Source organism: Acanthochromis polyacanthus, chromosome 3 (genome assembly GCF_021347895.1).
Source record: "Acanthochromis polyacanthus isolate Apoly-LR-REF ecotype Palm Island chromosome 3, KAUST_Apoly_ChrSc, whole genome shotgun sequence".
NCBI classification, from domain to species: domain Eukaryota; kingdom Metazoa; phylum Chordata; class Actinopteri; family Pomacentridae; genus Acanthochromis; species Acanthochromis polyacanthus.
Genome location: NC_067115.1, coordinates 4117150 through 4138285, shown reverse-complemented (window position 1 = coordinate 4138285; position 21136 = coordinate 4117150). Strand labels below are relative to the sequence as shown.

The 21136-nt window shown below is 40.7% G+C and overlaps 2 protein-coding genes across 2 annotated transcripts in view; one reads left to right on the top strand and one right to left on the bottom strand.

Annotated features, from left to right (window-relative positions):
• ncf4 (neutrophil cytosolic factor 4) overlaps positions 1-21136 on the top strand; it is a 42815-nt gene that overhangs the window by 4395 nt on the left and 17284 nt on the right. Inside the window, 3 exon segments of the mRNA XM_051946113.1 lie at positions 4468-4538; positions 5265-5392; positions 13305-13356. Of these exon segments, the coding sequence (XP_051802073.1) occupies positions 4468-4538; positions 5265-5392; positions 13305-13356 (251 nt within the window).
• pvalb7 (parvalbumin 7) overlaps positions 1-21136 on the bottom strand; it is a 61965-nt gene that overhangs the window by 35342 nt on the left and 5487 nt on the right. The gene's annotated exons all lie outside the window — the stretch shown is intronic.

The following is a 21136-nucleotide window of genomic DNA, read 5'->3' as shown; positions in this document are numbered from 1 at the left end:
TTAGAGCTCAGAGAGAAGCAAGAGGTCTCACAAAGTCACCTTATTTCCCAGATAAAGTCTCCGTTCATGGCGTTGATTAAAAAAAGGATCCATAATTGTAGCAGTTTAAGGTTTTTCAATGTGCAGGTTTAATCTTATTTAGTCTTGTGTTATACAAGATTTACTTATTGGCACACAAAGGACAATCTAGTCCTTAAAATCTAAATAAAACATGATAAACTTTAACACTGCAAGACTTCCATCTGACAGCATACAGTATATTCAGGCCTCGGTCCCTGAATGTGCTGCCGTGTTTGTCCTCCTGTCCTTATCTGCCTGGTGGCTCCAGGTTTATTCAGCTCATTGTTCTCCCATAAGTCCGTCTGTCTGGGAGCGGCCGTCAGTCTCTGCATTGATTATGGGAGGCTGGAAACAAACAATCTGCCCCAAAAAAACGCCTGAAGGCTTTGAATGGGTGTCTCGGACCATTGATTCGGGAGAGATGAGGACAGAGCGAGGTGTGTGTGTGTTGTGTGTGTGTCAAATTGCAGTGCACTGTTCTGGTACTTAAGTTACATAAAGATTTATTTCTATTGATTCACAGGCTTTAGTTTAGCTATTGACGTATAGTCAGTGTTGAACAGATCTAATTGGTCAGTCTCATATTTACACAGCATCTCTGCAGTGATTCTACATCACGGCTGCTGCCTTAATAGTCACGTTATGAATACAATGGGAAAGAGTATTTCAGCACACTAATGTATAAACTTTCAGTGCCTTTACATTATGAACCTAATATCTTTCATGCAAAGCTTCTTATCTATTGATAACTGTCATTGTAATGCTTCTATGAGAATCTAAAAAACACGGGGAACACATGAGACTCTTCCAGTAAACTGATATCCTGACAGCTGTGAAGGATCTCAACTTGAAAATATCTGCTGTGTAACAGAGGATTTGACTGAGAATCTGTGTGACGGCTCACCCGTCTACAAAAAAGAGTTTTTGCCATTAAGTCCTGACTGATCTGTGTCTCTGTCAGTTAATTTAGAGTTATTTGTAATTATAGAAGTTGGTCCATGTGTTCACAACTCTTTCTTTCAACATGCTTATTACCTCCGCCAGGATGTTATGTAATCACCGGAGTTTGTCTGTTTGTCTGTTTGTTAACAGCATAACTCAAAACGTCATGGACGGATTTTCACCGAATTTTTACAGAATGTCCGGAAGAGCAAAAGTAACAATCGATTAGATTTTGGAGGTGATCCGGATCACCGTCTGGATCCAGGATTTTTTTGAAGGACTCTGTACAATTGAGAGATGGCCATCTCTCAATAGTGGTGTAGTAGTTAGCACTTTCGCTTTGCAGCAAGAAGATCCCCGGTTCAAATCCCGGGGTGGGCCTGGGATCTTTCTGCATGGAGTTTGCATGTTCTTCCTGTACATGCGTGGGTTTTCTCCGGGTATTCCGGCTTCCTGCCACAGTACAAAAACATGCTGAGGTTAATTGATGACTCTAAATTGCCCGTAGGTGTGATTGTGTGTCTGTATATGTAGCCCTGTGACAGACTGGCGACCTGTCCAGGGTGTGCCCTGCCTTCGCCCGAGTCAGTTGGGATAGACTCCAGCACCCCCCACGACCCTAATGAGGATAAAGCGGTGTATAGAGAATGGATGGATGGATGAAGTATAGCAGTCTCTTCAGAAATAAGTAGCTTTGAGGCTTCCTCTTATTTAGCAATAGATTTGTTTGGGAAGCTTGACGTTGTGAGATGGAACCAGAAAACTGATATTTCGCTGCCAAAGTGTGTGTTGTTGACCCTGCAGTAGAGTCGTAGGACTGTGTTCATAAACCACCAAGTATTCGAGCAAGTCGCTGAGACCTTGCTGCTGGCACTAGATGCAAAGTCGGAGGATCCCCAAAGTTATTACAGCTGATCCTGAGGGGAAGGTTTGTACTACAATGTCAGCCAATCTGTCCTGTAGATGTAAAAATACTTCCCTAAATCTGGGCAGTCGACAGTCAAAGATCAGCAAAGCCAGGAGGGTTTGTCTTGTGGGGATCGTGAATTTCTGTACAGGATTTTGTTGAGATATTTCTTCCCCAAAGCTGCTAACATTGTTTTAGGAAAAAAAAGTGTTTCAGTGCTTCAGGTGCTTGATTTCTCCCTCAACACTTGCCGTCTTTAGAACATGCATTAATCTGTATTTATGTGTTTGATCAGATTTCTATGTATTGGAATTAAAGGAGTCTTCTTTAACCGTGCATTAGGAACTAGTGGACCGTATTACTGATACTGTGTTTTTAGTGGTGTTGTCTTGTCAGGTCCATTTAAACAAAGCTTTTGCTGTCCCTCCTGTCCTGCTCTGTGTGTCTTATCTGTCCTGACTTTTCCTGTTTGTGTTGCATGCCTGATAGACTAAAAGCACAAATACGTACCGACAGTTGTATCACTAAAGCCACTTTATCTTATGCTCCTTTATCTTTTCAAGCACCTTGTCACATTTGCAGTCTGTCACAATGTCTGTTCTGTCACATTTCAAATGCTTAAAAGTAACCAGCTACAAAATAGGAGTTAAATTAGTTTAAGTTCTGTTTGACAGCAGCTATATTTTTACTCCTACTTAAGAACCAAAGCTTTTATTGTGAAATTTTTACCGTCTTTCTAGCTCTTAAGGCTGTGCTTCACATTGTCGCTTGCTATATCGGGAAAGTTCTACTTTACTACAAACTCTGATTTAGCATCTGCCGCTGAGGAGTCTGCTGGATAATATTAGATCTGATGGGTTTAATTGCAGTGCCAGATCTCATCAGGATGGAAAGGGAATAAGAAAGACAGGGGGCCGTGGAGGGAGACAAGGGAGGATGGGTGATGGGTATACAGCCAGATGGAAATAATGGAAAAGGATGTAGGTCTGGCTGAGGAAACTGAAGACTTTCCGATTAATGAGAGGTAAATAATCTTATTGTCAGACTCAGTGTTTGTCTTTTTTTTTACTCTTCAGCTGCCTTTAATATCACCTGTAAATGACATGTGCTATTTATACGAGGGGATCTCATATGAAGGTTTTTGAGTCATGCGGTAATAGATGCATTCAAGGTCAAAGCAGCAGTGAACTCAATAAAGCTGAAGGAGATGAAGAGAGGTGAGCGGATGAGTGAGTTATTCACCTGTGAGTGAGTAAATGGGTGAATTCGAGTCTGCGAGTGATTGAGTGAGGTATCGTACTCCAGAGTGAATGAGATGAGAGAAACTGAGAGCAAAGAGAGCGCTGAGCATTGTGGCTGAGGGTCATTAAGACTGTGCTAAATCTGATTTAACAGCAGTGTTGGACGGCCTTGGATGAATTGTTGGAGACTGATTTAGAGCGCTAGGAGTCTGAGCTGCGCCTCATCACTTTTGACTGGACTTGGTGTGATATTAGGGCTGAAGGGTAATATGTCCACATTCTTAGGAAGGAAGTGTTTTTTAGAGGAGCATTTGTCTGGTTTGGGACTAAATTAGTAACCACACCTACTGCTGTGATACTGCGTAAAGTAGGGATTGAATGGGGAAGCATTTGTGTGTGTTCTATGTGCTGTGTGGGACTGAAGGCTGTGCATGTATACGACAATAATATCACCTTATTTTTAGTTACTACCTTGGATATGATTTGTATTTTAGATTGGCTAGCACTTGAGAATGAATGGAAATGAGCTAACAGCCACTGTAAATCTAGTGCATTTCTGCTCCTGTGATGATTTTGGCTTTCGTGTGTGGTTTCTCACAAATAAAAAGTAAAAAGTATGACTGAGCACAGTCCATCCATCCATTATCGATACACATTAGGGTCGTGAGGGGCTGGAGTCTATCCCAGCTGACTTAGGGTGAAGGCAGGATTTACCTGGACAGGTAACAGTCTATCACACTCACATTCACACCTATGGACAATTTAGAGTTACCAATTAACCTCAGCATGGGATAGGCTCCAGCACCCCTCGCGACCCTAGTGAGGATAAAGCAGTGTATAGAGAATGGATGGATGTATGTTTTTGGACTGCGGGAGGAAGCCAGAGCACCCCGAGAAAACCCGCATGTAAACACGCATGCACAGGGAGAACATGCAAACTCCATGTAGAAAGATCCCAGGAAGGCCGGGACTCTAGGATTTTCTAGCTGCAAGGCGAAAGTACTAACCGTGTGACTACCGAGCCACTGTGCAGCCCCTAAATGCAGTCATCAAAATGAAATTTATGATGCACATTTGACCATGAGTGAAATTTTATAAACCACATGTTAGATTCAGTCAGATTTCCATTTCACCAGATCAAAAACAACAACAGATATCCATGCTTACATTCTGTTTTTTTAGAGATACCATATACTGCTATTGCGGATTTACTATGCATATTTGTGGTGTGTCTTGCTTGTGAATCCTGTAAACTTGTAAACCACTAGCAGCTTTTTTTCTGCACCCCTTTAATGGCCAACATGTGTTTCTCTGTAGGAAAAGTCTTCATTGGACACAAAAGGGAGATTGCAGAGAGCAGAATCCCTGAGCTCAACACGTACATGAAGGTAATCTCATTTCATTTTGTGCACTGTGCAGGCTTTTTTTTTCATTTGCTAAAAAGGAAAGCATTCTTGGCATGTTTGCTATCCTCTGCTGCGTGCAGTGCAGTAGCCTACAACTTAGTGGGCTGAACGATGCTGTAGGTGGATAAGCACTGACTCGGATATTTCAGCAGTAGTTTGCAGATGGAGCTCAACACGTAGGCGTTGCTGCTCTCTTCTGTTTGCTCTGCCCTGTGCCCACATCACGTCTGACTGACTGTAGTTGTGGGACTTTTGACATGTTTCACTGTTGCTCCATCGCTAAAAACATGATCAGGTTCTCTTTCTCCCACTCACTCACTTCTCTTTTCTGCTTTAGTCTTTTTTTCCCGCAACCTACGTGGCTCTCATTTTGCCGCACTATCTCGCCTTCGCTCGCCTTACACTCGTAATGTTTCTCACTTCATCTCCCCTCCCTTCATCTTCTCCTTCCACCCCTCCAGCTCGACTCTCCCACCACCCTACTTCTCCTTCCCCACCAAACTCCCACTCTCTCTCCACGCCTCTTGTCTCCTATGACATCTCTAATCATCCAGCCTGATTTCCCTCTTTCTGCAGCACCGTCTCCACCTTTCTTCCCCGACCTCCGTTTCAGACGCTCTATCTTTCATCCCATCCTGTTTCACTCCGTCCTTCCTTGTCCACCACCGTTGCCTGATTCTCCCTCTCTCTTTCACTCTCTCCTCTCAGAGGTTGCTCGGTCTGCCACCGTGGCTTCTGCTTGACGAGGATCTCAGGATGTTTTTCTACCAGACGGACCAGGACAGTCAGCATCAACCACGAGCCCTCAGGCGTCTCCGCCCACCTACACGCAAAGTGTAAGCCCCACTGTACTCCCTGCTAACTGCGATTGAATAATTGTAGCACCAAACACTGAGCTGAACTCCTTCAGCACCAGGTCAGATCTCACCATTTTCACATCACTTGAGATTGATTTGCAGGGGAAACAGCTCTCAGCAGCAAGACAGGCAGATCTTCAGTCTTAAAAAAAAATTAATTGGAGTTTCATATCAGAATAGACACTACTTCAGTTATATAAAGTCTTTGGTGGTGCAAAGGTGACAGCCTCAGTGAATCAGGCTTAAAGCTGATGCACCAGGAGGTTCATTGTTGGGCACTGAGAACGTGTTTGTGCCATAAATAGATTTTCTATTTATCCTACAGGGTTAAACTGTGTCCTTAGGTTGTGAAATATTAGATGCCTTTTGATTACCAAAAAGAAAAATGGCCTCCGCTGTGTTTAAAGCTCTTTTTAAATGATCATAATTAATACCAATCTTGTAGCATTGGGCCTTTAAAGAGCAGATTTCATCTTCTGAAATAGTCGGGATTTGAAAGGAAGGCAGTAGGAGCAGACAGGTGCAGGTTTCATCTGAAAACTGAGTTTGTCGAATGAATGTGGGAGTCCAAAAGCATGTTTGTCCCTGGGAAGGAAACGCAGATTTCTGTAAATATTTAATAATTTAGCTGTTCTCAGTTGAAGATGATAGCACTTTAATGTCATGTCGTTGTCTCTTTGTGATACAGCTGATAAACTACACTTTCCTTCTACTTTGTACATAATTCTATCTCAAAACTTTAAACTTGACTTGTGCAAAATGTGTCTAACTCGATGCCCTCTGTGAATGAATACTGAAGGTCATTTAGACCAAAAATTAGGTTATGCAGGAAAGAAATTAAATATGGCATTACTATTTTAGTGATGCTGGTGTACTTTTAGCACTATAGTATAGTAAATATTGTGCAATACAATCAGTGTTTAGATTGATGCCCACAAAAAGTTATATTTTGCTCTTTACCTGTTGCTTTTTATCTCTTCGAACGCCAAACAGTTTTTGGACGGTTGTTGTTCTTGTTACATTTTCTCTCACTGTGGACTCAATTTCCCCCGCTATATAAAGTCCTGAATCTCTCAAAGACAGCACAACAATGGCTAGAAGTGGAAAGGACTCAGAAGTGTCTGCTGTACATTAAACCAAAGATTTGGTACCGTTAATCATAAAGAAAAGTTGAATTTCAGGCACAACATTTGTACGAGTGGTACCAGAACTGAAAAACATAGTGGTTCTACATACAATACATATATTACTACTCACATTTTTAATTTGTTTCCATACTTGTCCCTTATTTAACACAGCCTGAAGTTCAGCTGAGAAGTTTCTACACTGAGTCAGTCATGGCTGCTTGGTTGTGCCAAAGAGCGCACATTTCTTTTTCTTTTTTCAGAATCTGGTCAGTCTTTTTAAAATGAGACATGCAAATTATGATTTGGATGAAATATCACAGTTTTAATCTTAGGCTTGCCTCAGTTTCCTGGAGGAATGGCAGGTCACAGATGAATTCAAATACTGTCAGAAAGTCAAAAATCCAAAAGTTGTTCCTTTATTTGCAGCTTCTTGTCTCGATAAATGGTGGAATTTTGGTTATTTGTTGAAAACAACTGGCAGGTTCTGCATTTCAGTGTGTTTACAAAGTAATGCATTATTTTACTTATCTACTTCCTGCAGAAAGTGATTTGTTATGGTAGCCATTACGTTATTTTTGCGTTGATCTCCAACATGAGATTGAGATGGATTATCACGCAGTTGGAACCATATAATGTAAACTTTACATCTGCCTGTATGAAAACAAATGCCCTGATACGGTGGGCATACAGAAAGTCATTCTGATCTGCTCCTTAGAAAAATAATACTGCAAAGTCAACAGAAAAGATGATGGAAACCAGCCCAGAGAACATTCTCACTCGCTCATCTAATGGAATCAATAGACAGTAGGCTACACTGCTGCAAAAATAGAACTAGTGACTGTCGTTGACAAAGAACTGTGGCGTGATTAATTACCTAAATTACAGACAACTGTGATGTAGTAACACCAATCCACTACGTAATGTGTTGCCCCAAATGCTCAACACAATACAAGTAGAGATTAATGTTAGGATGCTCTAGTGCTAAAAAGCAGTCAGGGTTGTCTTTGCCTAACACTTGCCTCCGACTCACTGGTGGATCAGTATTTACTCCAATAAGACAAGTTTATTTTCTCTTCCATTATTGGTAATTTAGCCCACACACCTATCCAGAATGACTTTATTGCAAAGTGAATGAGTGCTCTTACTGAAAAGGCTGAACATTTTGACAGAAATCTTGAGTTTTCAAGGACACATTAGCTGTTGAATCGAACACCTGGTGTTCTGGTTTAGAGGGATTTATCCTAAATGACACTCTGACAAATGCTGGAAAAATACTACACTTTATCTTAGCTTAGCCATGTCAGAAGTACCCGCACAAGAAGCATTCTTTCTTAACAGCTAATGCAGATTCACCTTGACTCTTTATAATGACAATTCAAAGACAATAATCCAAATTTATGAATTCATTTAAAAGTGATAAAATGTTCTCCTGAGAAGATGAGGCTAATAGAGTCTGCTAGAGGAGACTGTAACAATAGCTAAGTGTATCTCACATATTAAATTAGCCAATTCAGTTGTATGTTCTTTGAGGGGAGCTTTCAAAGCATCCCATCACCAACGTGGAGTCTGCTGTGGACCGAATCACCCAAAACAAACACATGCACAAATACTACATCTTAAGAGGTGAAGATTTGCTTATCAGATGGAGGTTGGGATGGTGAAGGGGGCTGCTTTAGAGCAATGGGATGGAATGAAGATAAAAGGTGTGCGGTCGAGGAGAAATGTCAGGCTCTAATTGCAAAGATGTAAAACTGCATGAAAATAATTCTGCTTGTCAGTCGGTCGCTAAACAGCCAACAAGTGAGTCACTGCTCTGGTTGAGTGCAGCTACTGATTCTAGTCAGGGCTGTGCCTGAAGTACCCCAAGGCATTATATTTTAATCAGAACACTTTACACAGTGCCTAAAAATAAGTCTGTATCCACACATTTAAACAGAAGTGGTTTAACGTCGAAAAGGGGAATAATCTAGAGCGGCCGAGTCGAAGCTCAGACCTCAATCTAAGAGAGAATTTGTGGCTTGACTTGAAAAGGGCTCTTCATTCGTGAGCCCTGAGCAGTTCTGCAAAGAAGAATGAGCTAAAAATTCAGCGTCCAGATGTCCGAGACTGACTTGCGAAGGGGTGAAAACAATTCACTTATATTTCCAATTATCGACCTTACTTTGTGGCAATCTGTGTTCACTTTGACATGAAAGAATCTTTTTTGTCATAAAAGCAAAATTATATTGATCTTTATTCAATGCTGAGAAGCAATAACAATGGAAAACTTATTCAGGGGCATGCATAGTTTTTATAGGCACTGTATAATGTAATATGTGTTTCTATGTTGCTCTTGCAGAATATAATATAAATTAAAGATATATTTATGATCGTATTCCTTCAAAACACATGCTTGATTAACATCATCAACAGTGTGGAAATGTAACTATCTGGTGTAAAGCTAAATAAAAAAACATTAAGCTTTTGAAATTCAACGAATTTAATGTAGTATTTTAATTAGATGTATGAACTAATCCTCAAAAGGTTAAGTAGGAGTTTGTTGTGTCTTGATATAAATTAATAAACACAGATGTACAAGTGTAGCACTGCATTGTCTTGAACTCGACAAAACCAGGACTTTAAATGCACCTTTTGGCCCAGTGACAGGTGAGGCTGCTGTACAAGAAGGCTTAAATAGTTGTCAAATCAAAGCGAGGCTGTCTGAGTTATGGCGTCCCAGTTGGCAGATAAGTGCTGCCTCAGTGCCTCTCATCTTATCCTAGTATTCCTCCCTCACATCATGAATGAATGGAGCTAAGCAGTGAGGAAGCGAACGAGGCAAGGTACATAAATTTGGCACTGAAAAAAAAAATCCACCGAGACTTATTACCCTTTTTTCAGTCCACTTCCCCATTCACAACGGCTATTCAGTCGTCTGATTGGTCCATTTCCCCGTGGTCAGGTTACACCAGCATGACTTTCTCAACAGGAAATTATGCAAAGTTAGATTATCATTACTTCCTCTGCTCTCGCATCGACCTCCCTTTATTTGTGTGGATTTACAGTATGACTGGTTTGTGTGCCGGAACATTGCGACAATCTGTGACATTTCCTCTCCTGGATGTTGCCACATATTTGATACTCTCATTGTCTTGGAGCCAAATATCAAATAGTTTCATTATTCTACACTAAATGAGCCACTTTTCTGTAGCTTTTCTTGTGCATTATGAAACAACGGGAAACATTCTCTTTTTTTCCTTTTGTACATGTGATAATATTTTGTAAAAAAAATTAACTTTTAATTGGTCTGAATCAGATAGTTTTTGTTCCTGATTTAGAAAAATCACATTTCTTTAATCTAGTATCCAAGACAACATTGTATTCATCCTTATAGATGATGTAAAGTATGGTGCACTTTGTTTCTTCATTGGAGTATTTAAACAAAACTCATTTGGAATCCATTTTAAAAGCAGCGATTAAACACTACTGAAGCATCTGATTTGTTTAATCTTCACTGACTCGAGCCTCAATGCGGCATAACCATCGTCAGAACATGTCTGTCAGCTGTAGGAGCTGAGAAGCGAGCAGCCAGACACACTGTCTTCACTTCAATGACTGACAGCAGAAATTTACAGTATAAGAGCTGTTTTCATGTAGGTTCAGCAGTAAGAAATCTTTTCAATGATTTGACCGTAGAAGGGTGAATAAGCTCACACTGAAATAAGGAGCCCAATCCATCAGTGCAGATCCTTAAAAATTTCACTTCTACACTACTGTTCAAAAGTTTGAAATGTTCTTAATTTTGAAAGAAAAGCATTTTTTTCCCATGTAGATAAAATTAAATTAATCAGAAATCCAGTTTAGACCTTGTTAATGTGGTAAATGACTATTCTGGCTGGAAACGGCTGATTTTTAATGGAATATCTCCACAGGGGTACAGAGGAACATTTCCAGCAACCATCACTCCTGTGTTCTAATGCTACATTGTGTTAGCTAATGGTGTTGGAAGGCTCATTGATGGTTAGAAAACCCTTGTGCAGTTATGTTAGCACATGAATAAAAGTGTGAGTTTTCATGGAAAACATGAAATTGTCTGGATGACCCCAACCCTTAGAACGGGAGTGTATATAAAGTTGTGAGTCGACAGTGTGGACATGCAACATTTGATAAAACAGTATACTATCTGCTCCATGACATGAATGAGAATTAACAGACATTCTGTGTGGATTAACCTGATGACATGTCAGTGGATCTGTGAGGCTGCACAGTAGTGCTTTGGCCTAAATACTAAGCTTGCTAACGTGCCCACAGTGATGTTATAGTGACTCTCCGGTTGTTGTTTTGACCCCTAAAAACTCGTCTGTGTATACATCTTTAGAAGGTTTTTTTTTTATATTAAAAAAACCCAATCATCTCATATCTTCAGATCAGTGGCGTGCACAGGTAGACACCAGGTGGTGCTAGAGCGACTGCACCTTGCCCTCATTAAACACACACAGATGCACACACACGTTGCAGCAGCCTCACACCCCACAGGCATCTCCACCCTGATTATAACCACCAACTAGGTAACATGTAAATGAATCAAGTGTGCTGTTCATAAGCTTTGGTTGCCACACGGTGTGTTTATTTGTCTCTGTAGTGAAGTAGCTTGTCTCGTGCAGCGCTTTACAACCGTGCCTAAATTATCCAACTGTCCGTGTTAGAAAGCCCTCATATTTCGATTGGAATATTATCTGGATTGTGTTATATATGTGCATTTCCTCCTTTGCTGAGTTAATCGAATATTGATGTTTTTTCCGTAATGTCCCTGAACGCACCTCGGGCGCCGTGTTTTCCTCTACAGCAACAGTTTGTTGACTAGTTTCTCCCGTGCACATGATCGGACTGAATACATGTTGCGTTTTTCCTTTACGTGCTGTGTGTAAATGACCAAAGGTGAGTGGTCTTGTGTTCCCCCAGTGTATACCGTGATTATGCACTGTTCATTGTTACCTGTTGATTGTTATTGATCCTATATGTGACGGACATTAGCTTAGCTATTAGCCAATCACGTTGCCAACTGTCAGCGCGTGTCTGGTTGCGTTGCTAATGTTATGTGAGTTAATGTGATTGAAATGCTAAGACATACACAATATTTAGCAGTTTATGCTATTGTGTTTATGTGCATTTTATGTTGTTTCTCAGTATAATTATTATAATCTGTGGCTGTACTTATGGCAAATGTGTCACTGATTTATTTTTCCTGTTAGTAATATTTCAGAACCACAGCTATCTGCCACAGCTGTCTATAGTACAACAGCCTTTTGAGTTATCCAGCAATAAATACCAATAACCTGGAAAGTCTGGCTGCCTGTTCTTTAACCAGAACACCTCATACCTTGTGCCACCTGGAGACCCTCTCTCCTTTTTAGCCCGCCTGCCTTACAAGCTCTACCCTTAATAATGAATCAATCGACATAATGTGAAGACGATGACCACACAACCAATGATATTTGGTGAACTGGTACAGCATATGATCAGTATCTGAATATTAGTTTGTGTAGGTTTATTATTATCCTAAATTAGGTAGAGGCAACACTTGCTGTGATTTATTTGCTAAATGACAAAAAAAAGTAGCTTTCTGCCTTGTGTAGCCTAATGTCAGGAATCAGTCTTGATATTGTTGATCTCTTTTAATTTACCAATCACAACATGCCCAGAAGGGAAAGGATCAAGAGAGACAAAGAAAGGGAGCTACATGTCATTCACAGTGTTACGGTGCAATGTTTTATTGGCCCTTTGTGTGTTATTATTAAGATGTTAAAATAAATGCTGTCACAGAAAATATGTTCCTGATTTTTTTTTTATTTTTTCAGATCTCACATTGGTATATTAAGGCAGCCAGTGGTTCTACACGCCCCACAAGGTGCCCTTTTTTTCCCACTGAGCACCTGCCTCCCAAAATGTCTGTGATTTAGATATATCACTACACTGTTTGCTTCCTTTATAAATGCGCAGATCTACGCAGATGTTGCCTCTCACTCCATCCGCCCTTCATCAGCTTAAACACTCTACAACGACTCTTGTAATATTGTAGTAATTCAGCCAAACACGCTGGAACCAGAAACTGTTTCTGAAGAAAAATGAACCCATGCAAAATGGCAAGATTGGTTTCGGTTTGTCATGAACGAAGCCGTAGAAGCCTGAATCTGTGTTTTTGAAACTGTCATCAGAACGCTGCAGTTTCAAGGCAGACATGCTCAGCTATGGCACTGACTGCTTGTTTGCACTTGGTTTGTCTTCTTGCATACCAAAAAACACCATGTGTACGTGACTGATGGGGATTTTTAACACGCTGTTGAGTAGCAGGTATAATGTGTAGCATGTTCACATCCTAGTTTAGTATGTTAGTATGTAGTATGATGGGTAAATTTCAGTTTTGACTTGATGATGGTGCGAAAGTCTGATGAATTTAAATTTAGATCTCGATAATCATCCATATCTGTGCCAAGCTCCATGTTTTCTGTAGATGAAAAATCTGAGGATCTGATGAGATATCTCAGTCTGGAGCAAAGTGATGGCTCACCAAGAGACTAGCTTTGCCATCTTTGGAGCTGCGATGCTGTCATGGCTAAAAATACACAGACTAGGCCAGACACAAGGATGACATTTTGGATTCCAAAAAGCCTTAAGTAGTGCAATTTTAGCGTTACCTCAAGGGATGCATCTTTTCTAATTAAACCTACAGACAGTGCTCACTTATATGACTTCTTCGTCTCTCTCTGTTCCTTTTTGTCTTCTAGGAAAACAGTCAAACCACCAAAGTCGGACCTCTTCTCCTCCCCCCGGGCTGAGGTACGTGTAGTTGCATTTTCTGTTGTTGCTTTGGATACGATCGCCATGGCCACCCACGGAGTAACAGCCTCTCTCAAACAACCACGCAGAATGCACTACATCACCCCGAGAAATACCACATGATCCTGTTAGCAGCACCCTTGGCGTGACTGCGTCTCATGACACGCACAAACATATAAAATCATCTCTGCCCACAGCACTGCGTTAGTTTGCAAGACTCACAAACTAGCTGCAATAATACACACACTTTAAAAAAGCATATTGATTGAGGGGACAGATCAATAGTGATTGCTTTGCTTGTCAAGTCCTGTGCTACATTTTTTCCCCTCCTCCTTTCCTGTGACCTCGTTGACCTCATCAGTAGTTCCCACCTCGCTTCACTTCCTGTTTAAATTTCTGTATTCATTTCTCTGTCCATATTAGCCTCCCTCCTCACATCCTCTTCACCTCTCCTCTTTGACACCCCTGAAGTTTTGTCCTTTTCCTCTCCTTCCCTCTGCCTCTCTCCAGGGTTGCTTTTCTTTCTCATCCTCTCATTTTTATTCTGTTCATGCCCACCTCGCTGATGCTGTAAAAAAAAAAAAAAAAAAAAAATGGAAGGAGATGCGTTGTTTATATTCTGCGGCGGTTTTACCCAGAAGCTGTGCGTTTGTGAGGTTGTGTAGCTGCTGTGGGTCAGGTGGAGGTGTGCAGTAGGAGAACACAGTCAGGTCAGAGGATAAAGTGGTGAAGACCTGCCGATTAAACTCTGCTTGGAGGCAAAAAGTGGCTTTTATTCTTTGTTCTGTCAGCACAGTCCTACACCGACCTCTGAACACGCATACACACATTTATACTCCTACTTGTGAGATCTCTTTTTGACTTAGCTCATGCCCTAACCCTAAGTTTGGCCATCACCGCTACCTGACCTTAATCCCAGATTTCTCTCCTGTTAATCCCAAACAATTTCAAAACCTTTAAACAGGCCTAAGCTTCCCATACTGACCACAGTGTCCTCAAATTTAAGCTCTAAGACTCAAAACGGTCCTCACAAAGGTAGAGCAGAAGAGCGCAAACTTGCAAATTCTCAACAATGACCCTGATCGTTTATTTTTAAATAAACGTAGGAGCTGTGTGTAATAGTGTCTGTGTGGGAGTTTTAGTGTGGATAGTACACTCAGACTGATGGATGACAGCCTGTCTGCTGTCATTTTCTGTTTGTTTGCATTATGGTGTGTAAAAATATCTCACTTTTCTGTGTACTGATTGTGCATGCATCCCTTATTCTCATCAGGTCATTTTTGTCCATAATTCAGTCATCTAAATTAGATTTTAAAATGCCAGTAAAGACTATCTTAGCATCAATTAATTCAACTAATCAGCTATTTTATAGATCGTAAATGTTAAATACTTCATTTTAAACATTTGAGTGCATTTAGCAACTATAAAGCAGAGAGTGGAAAACTCTCCTAACTAATGAACAGACAGAACTTGGAGGTTTTTTGTCTTGTGGCATTACATCTTTCAGAATAGCACCTGTTACTCTTTCACTTTGGAAATCAGATTTTCTTTGAAGCCTTGGGTCTTTGGAAACTTTTATACTGAAATAAGTGGACGGTGAGCGCGTCTGACCAATGACAGGAGCTTTTAGGAATAAAAAGATCACGGAAAAAATCAATTATGCTGACTAATCACACCTACTAAGGATGTTATGATTTTACAGTAATTGAATAATTGCCATTAATAGTTAAACCAAAGGCAGGAGATGAATGTTATGTCAGAGAAGGCACTTTTATTAGCTATTGTACCTGGTTGCACCACCAGGTGGAGCCTTTAGCTGTTTAATAAGGTGAAGGACTGCTGCTCATTGTCTGTGTTTAATACTGTATTGACCTGAGGAGGCAGCAGTCAGCATCGTGTTAATATACAAATTGTTCAATGTGTTGTTTTGTGAGTAGTATTTCAGTTGTGTTGTAGTTGAATTTTGACTGTTGTGGAGGTGGTTGTTGATGTTTATGTGGCCAAGAGCTCTGTTGGTCCACCATGACAGAGACTTCTGTAGCGGTTAATGTCCTTCAGCCGGGGTCTGTGTACTATGATGACTGGTGTTGCAGAGAAAAAGGTCCCCGAGGCACTTTGTGGCTCCGTGGTACAAACAGGAAGCTTTGCCATCCTTCCTTCCTTCCTTCCTTCCTTCCTTCCTTCCTTCCTTCCTTCCTTCCTTCCTTCCTTCCTTCCTTCCTTCCTCCTTTCCTTCCTTCCTTCTTTCCTCCTTTCCTTTCTTCCTTCTTTCCTTCCTTCCTCATTTTGTTTCTTCCTTCCTTCCTTCCTTCCTCCTTTCCTTCCTTCCTTCCTCCTTTCCTTTCTTCCTTTCCTTCCTTCCTTCCTTCCTTCCTCCTTTCCTTCCTTCCTCCTTTCCTTCCTTCCTTCCTCCTTTCCTTTCTTCCTCCCTTCCTTCCTTCCTCCTTTCCTTTCTTCCTTTCCTTCCTTCCTTCCTCCTTTCCTTCCTTCCTTCCTTCCTCCTTTCCTTCCTTCCTCCTTTCCTTCCTTCCTTCTTTCCTTCCTTCCTCTCCCAGCCCCTCTCACCCTCCAGATTGTATAAACTTGTGATTTGTCCTCAGAAACAGCACATCTTAGCACATCTTGATGTCATAAACGGGGAGATTTAGGCCCTGTTTATGCAAAAACATTTCACCCGAATTCACAAAAGTATTTCCTTTGCCTTGTTGGGTTTACACGACTACAGAGTGAAATAAATCTGCGTTTACATTGAAACGCTGGAAGGACTGAAAATGCTGTAGTATGCATGCTAGGTTGGTAGGTCACTTTATAGAGGCACACCCACCGCCGATGCAGAGGTGGGCTGATTATCTGGTGTGTACATCAGGTCCTCGGTTTACAGCGTCCTCGGCTTACGACGTTTTGTGGTTACATCGCCTTCTCCCATGAATTTATTAGGAAAGTCTTGTTCCATCATTCTTACATCGTTTGCGACATTAAAACAAATTTATCATGGGACCTAACTGGCGAGCAGAGCGGACAAATACATCATCATGTGGCGCTGTGTGAGAAAGATGGCTTTGTTCACATTCACTGGTTGTACACCACAAACGTCACAGTATGTGAGTTTCAACTTACAGTAAAAATCACGTTGTGTTGCTCCATAGGAACGGAATTCAGATGTAAGTCCAGGACCCCTGTGTATTGAATACGTGCAGCAAATGCACATTTTGCTGAAGGAGTTGAATAAATTCAGTAGACTTTTCAAACTTTTCATCCCTAGCAGTAATCCTATTGGATTTCTTTCATAAACATGTTAAGATGCTTACAGACAATGGTGTTCACACATTTTGGTGATTTTTTTTTTCAGAATCATCTGTTTTTATATGTGACCAGGAAGGTCCACATATGTGTTCAGCCTGACTCAAGCTATTTAAGGATCAAGAGTTTTCACGTCAAAATGTACCGATAAGATGCTTTTAGCAGATTTTCCTGCAGCACTTCTGTTAGAATATTTTAACACACATACCCTAATCTGGAAATTTCAAACAATGTAAAAATCGCATGTTTTAACCTCTGTTCAATGAAAATCAAGCACTTATGGATATTTATTTAAATTTATTCAGTGTTTTACTAGAACCATGTTGAAGTATTTATACTAGAACTGCACTTATTAATGGTAGGGTTGATTGGTGCAACACTGAATGCCAGCTAAGTGAATAATCGCTTCATTGTTTGCATAATTTTTAAGCGGAAATTCTCTCAAATGTGAGACTTTGCTGCTTTTCGCTGTTATTTTTGTCATAGTAAAGTGAATATCTTTGGGTTATGGACTGTTGGTTGGAGGTCATGTGACATTTAAGACATCATCTTGGATTTTTTTTTAGACTTCAGTCACAGACAGACATAACCTGATGAGCGTTTGTGTGTGTGATGCACCTTGTTTAAGGGGCCACACGTCTGCAGGTGAAGTATTTTTACAGTTCTTGACCTATGTGTGCTTTATCTCCCTGCAAAAGCGTTTAACTTTCTCTAACCTTGCTCACCACAGAAAATAGGTGCGGCTCTCAGTCACTGACACACACACTGCGTTTCTCTGCACACTCCAGTGGTCTTTTATTGCCAAGCTAAGAGAAACAACTCTCTCCTCTCTCTCACTTCCTCCCCTCGCTCCCACACAGAAGTAAAACATTGGTGTACTCTACTCATGAAGCTGCCAGCCTACTCAACATTTATTTTAGCGCTCTCTCTCTCTCCTTTTTCTCTTGAAAAATGAGCCTTTCTCTGTGCGTTTGTGTGCTTGTGCATGTCCTGCTGTTGTGTTTTACAGCGCAGGAAAGTGGCTGTTAAACTCCGTCCAAACAATGATCAATGGCCGGTCTGAGCCTGATGGATAAGAGGAGAACACAGGCATTTGTCACAGCAGAGCTGGTACGAGCGTTTGCGTTTACGCTACAACACTTCATTCCACTCCACTTCGTCTTAGCTCAGGCTTAGCCCCAAACAACGTGATGAGTAATTGTTGTTGGCTGTGGTACTATGAGCTTCAAACAAGGTCAATGGGACAGGCTGCTCTCGCTTAGCACGATTTTAACGATGCACGAGCCGGAGGGGTGGATTTGTCTGATGTGAAAAAATGGGACAGAAGAAGAAGCAGGAATAGATAAAGGACAAAGATGAGGCAGAGAGTATGTTAGGGAGGCACAACGGAGAAAAAAAAAATCCATAAATCTAACTGAAACTCAAGCAGGCCTGATTGACTGCTGCTCAGCCCTTAAAGCCTTTAAAGCAGAAATTAGATCCCGTTTTAGGTAAAGACTTAAAAAAAACTGAAGTGTAGGTAGATGCAGTGCATATTCTGACCAGGAAGGAGCATTTTGTTCAATCTTATCTGTATTATGAAATAAAATTGTGCAGTGTAAGACTCGTTGGTACGTATGAATATGAGCTGTTTAGTTTTAGAGGATGAATGGATTTCTGTCAGTTCACCTCAGTAGATACGTTCATGCACGAGATTAGTTTAATGAATATAAAAGTTAAGCTGATAAACTGGTATGTTAACAGCTTAAGTGAGCCTATGTGTGAGTGTTTATTCTTGGGTTTACATAAACTCAACTATTTGACTATTCAGGTTTTACATGAAGTTAATTCATTACAACCCAAATGTAGGTGAGTAACAGTGACAAACCTACAGAACATCATCACCTACCACTGCGTACATTCATTATTCATCATCACTCCCATCAAACCAGCATTAACAAGCAGCTGTTAAAAAGAGAAAGAAATAGAGTAGCAATGTATGCTGCTGATGTGTTCCACAATGAGAGTTGAAGTTCATATTTTTCACATAATCAGGAATGCAATTCCACATGAATTATTTTAAAGGTAATTGTTTGCTGGCATAGTAACCATGGCAACTTAGAAGTGGACAGACAATGGATTAATTCGGCTTTAATTTAGCCCAAAGAAAGCACTATTGGTGTTTTGATTGTTTCAGCCGCCTTTGAACTTCCACGTAGCTGCTTTAATCAGGTTCAGTTTGGATTTGCACAAAGTATAGACTGAGGTTTTCATTTAACAAGCAGGCGTAAGACATAATTTGATGTGCGGTTTTAAAAATCAATCAAAAATAATAACTTTGAATCATGCAGATGATGGGTTTGCTAATGCCTGAACACATTCTGTTGTTCTTCTCTGTGTTGAAAAGCAGAAATGATCTGCACACACAACCTCTGCAGTGAGCCTAAAGATGCATATTTTGCTCTGTGATCCTTGACTCCAGGCCTTCTAGGAAATGGGCCATCTACTTTAAAAAAAAATACACTTTGATTAAATGTCGTTAAGAGGGAAAAAAAACCTCAATTCTCATCTCCACCTCCCTACAGCCAGACTAACGAGCTGAGGGTTTAACAAGCTCATTAAGACGGGGTCAGTGCGAGACTAATTGTACTGGATGATTGCTCCTGTGGCTGTCTGAACCCAAGGGTTGTGTGGCTACATTTAGAGACCCGCCTTTTGCTGAGCACCCAGGGTACACCAACACCAAATACCTGCCCTGGATAAATATAGTGAGAGGAGACAGAATGATCACGCCGTTTGCTCTGCATGGCTGCTCAAATTGCCAAAGACGTCTTTGAGGAGGCTGTCATACGTGATACAACAGTGAAGACGTGGCTGCATTCAATTCCAGCATGTTGATGCTGCTGCTGCCTGTGTTTCTTTTGTGATGGATTTAATCTTGAATGTTGCGATACAGGGAGTTAATTGCAAAGAAAACCTCAGATTTTAATAGTAGTAGTGGCCTAAGAACGGTGGTTACATATTGCAACTTCTGCCCTGATTGTGATAATATGCGAGATAAATAATTTTAGTTTCCACTCAGAAGGATGATCCCTAACAACCAGGGACTGAATAACTGCTGACTCCCTCTGCATATGAATACTATGATATCTACAATTTTACTCATTTAGCCTCTTGATGCCTGTTGTCACAAATTCACAACGTACCACTTTCATTCAGAATCCAGCTGAGATAGCGTATTCATTCCCCTAATGCTGGTTTGTGCATACTCAATAGGTATCTCGGAACCTTTTGCAAGCCCTGGTTTCTAGTAGGACCGGTTGGAGTGGGACCTAATTATTATACACCTGTTCTAGTTGTAATAGATAAATTAACAATCTGCACTTGTTTTAGCATGAGCTGGAAAGCAAAAACATGCAAACAAAATGTTTTTTATTTAATTCTAAATAAATTCAGGCGTCAAGGACTTAGTCCCAAACAGTCTGCTGGTCCTTCGGTAGTGTTTTTGTGTAGGAAACAGTCTTTTGGGGTCATCACATGATCGTACTGTGGCCTCACAGCTCAGCGCTGCTAATGGAGGCTGGACGCTTCAGATGTGCCTTTTGATTTTCTCTAACGCTCCCTTCAGGACAACCCTCAAAACAAACACAGTGTTTCTTCCCAACTGCTATGTACACTTAAAAATACACAACATCATCTGCATGATTTCATTCTGTCTAATGCTTTTGCACGTTTGTATGTGACACTGAACACTTTGGTCCTAGGGCCTTTCAGTGGGGCGTCATGTTCATGTTTTTTGGTTGATGGTCTCTGATGATGTAGGCATGATCTAAAAGTATGTACGGTGTGTCATGTGATCATACCAGCAAGCAAAATATCTACAGCTCTTTGGAACTTTTGCACTGAAGGGGGTAAGGAATGGTGACTTTTAAAATAAGGGTGTAAGTGTTGGCCTATAAGTGTATCTTTACTGCTGCTTGTAATCAAGAAAGCTTTTCTTAGTTGTTGCTTGGTTCTAGTTCTGCTTCCTTTTTCTTAGTTTAACTGTTTTTTGCTCTCTAGTTCTTATGTAGTTTTTGCCTTTTTATATCTTATTTTGTACATTACATTTCTAAATTTATACTGTTTCTTTTATCTCAGAACCTTCTAAGTGTTTATTTAATGTTTACTGTTGCACGAAGAGAGAGTAACGTCATTTCGATTCTTGGTATGTCATTTACATATTGAAGAATTGACAATAAAGCTGACTTTGACTTGACTTTGAAAAGCATTCAGAGAGCATAGTACTCCACCAAGGCGGCTCAGGCTTTGTATGATTTTTGATGGATGGAATCCTTAATTAAAGATGACGTTACACACAAACGTGTGTTATGCATGTGTGTGTTATGTACGGATACCGAATCACATAACCTAAATATGTAGCGGGCGGTGGGAACTGATGGGACAAAGAAACACCCCCACAATTTAATCAGTTGTTCCTTGTATCATTTCTGATGGAGAA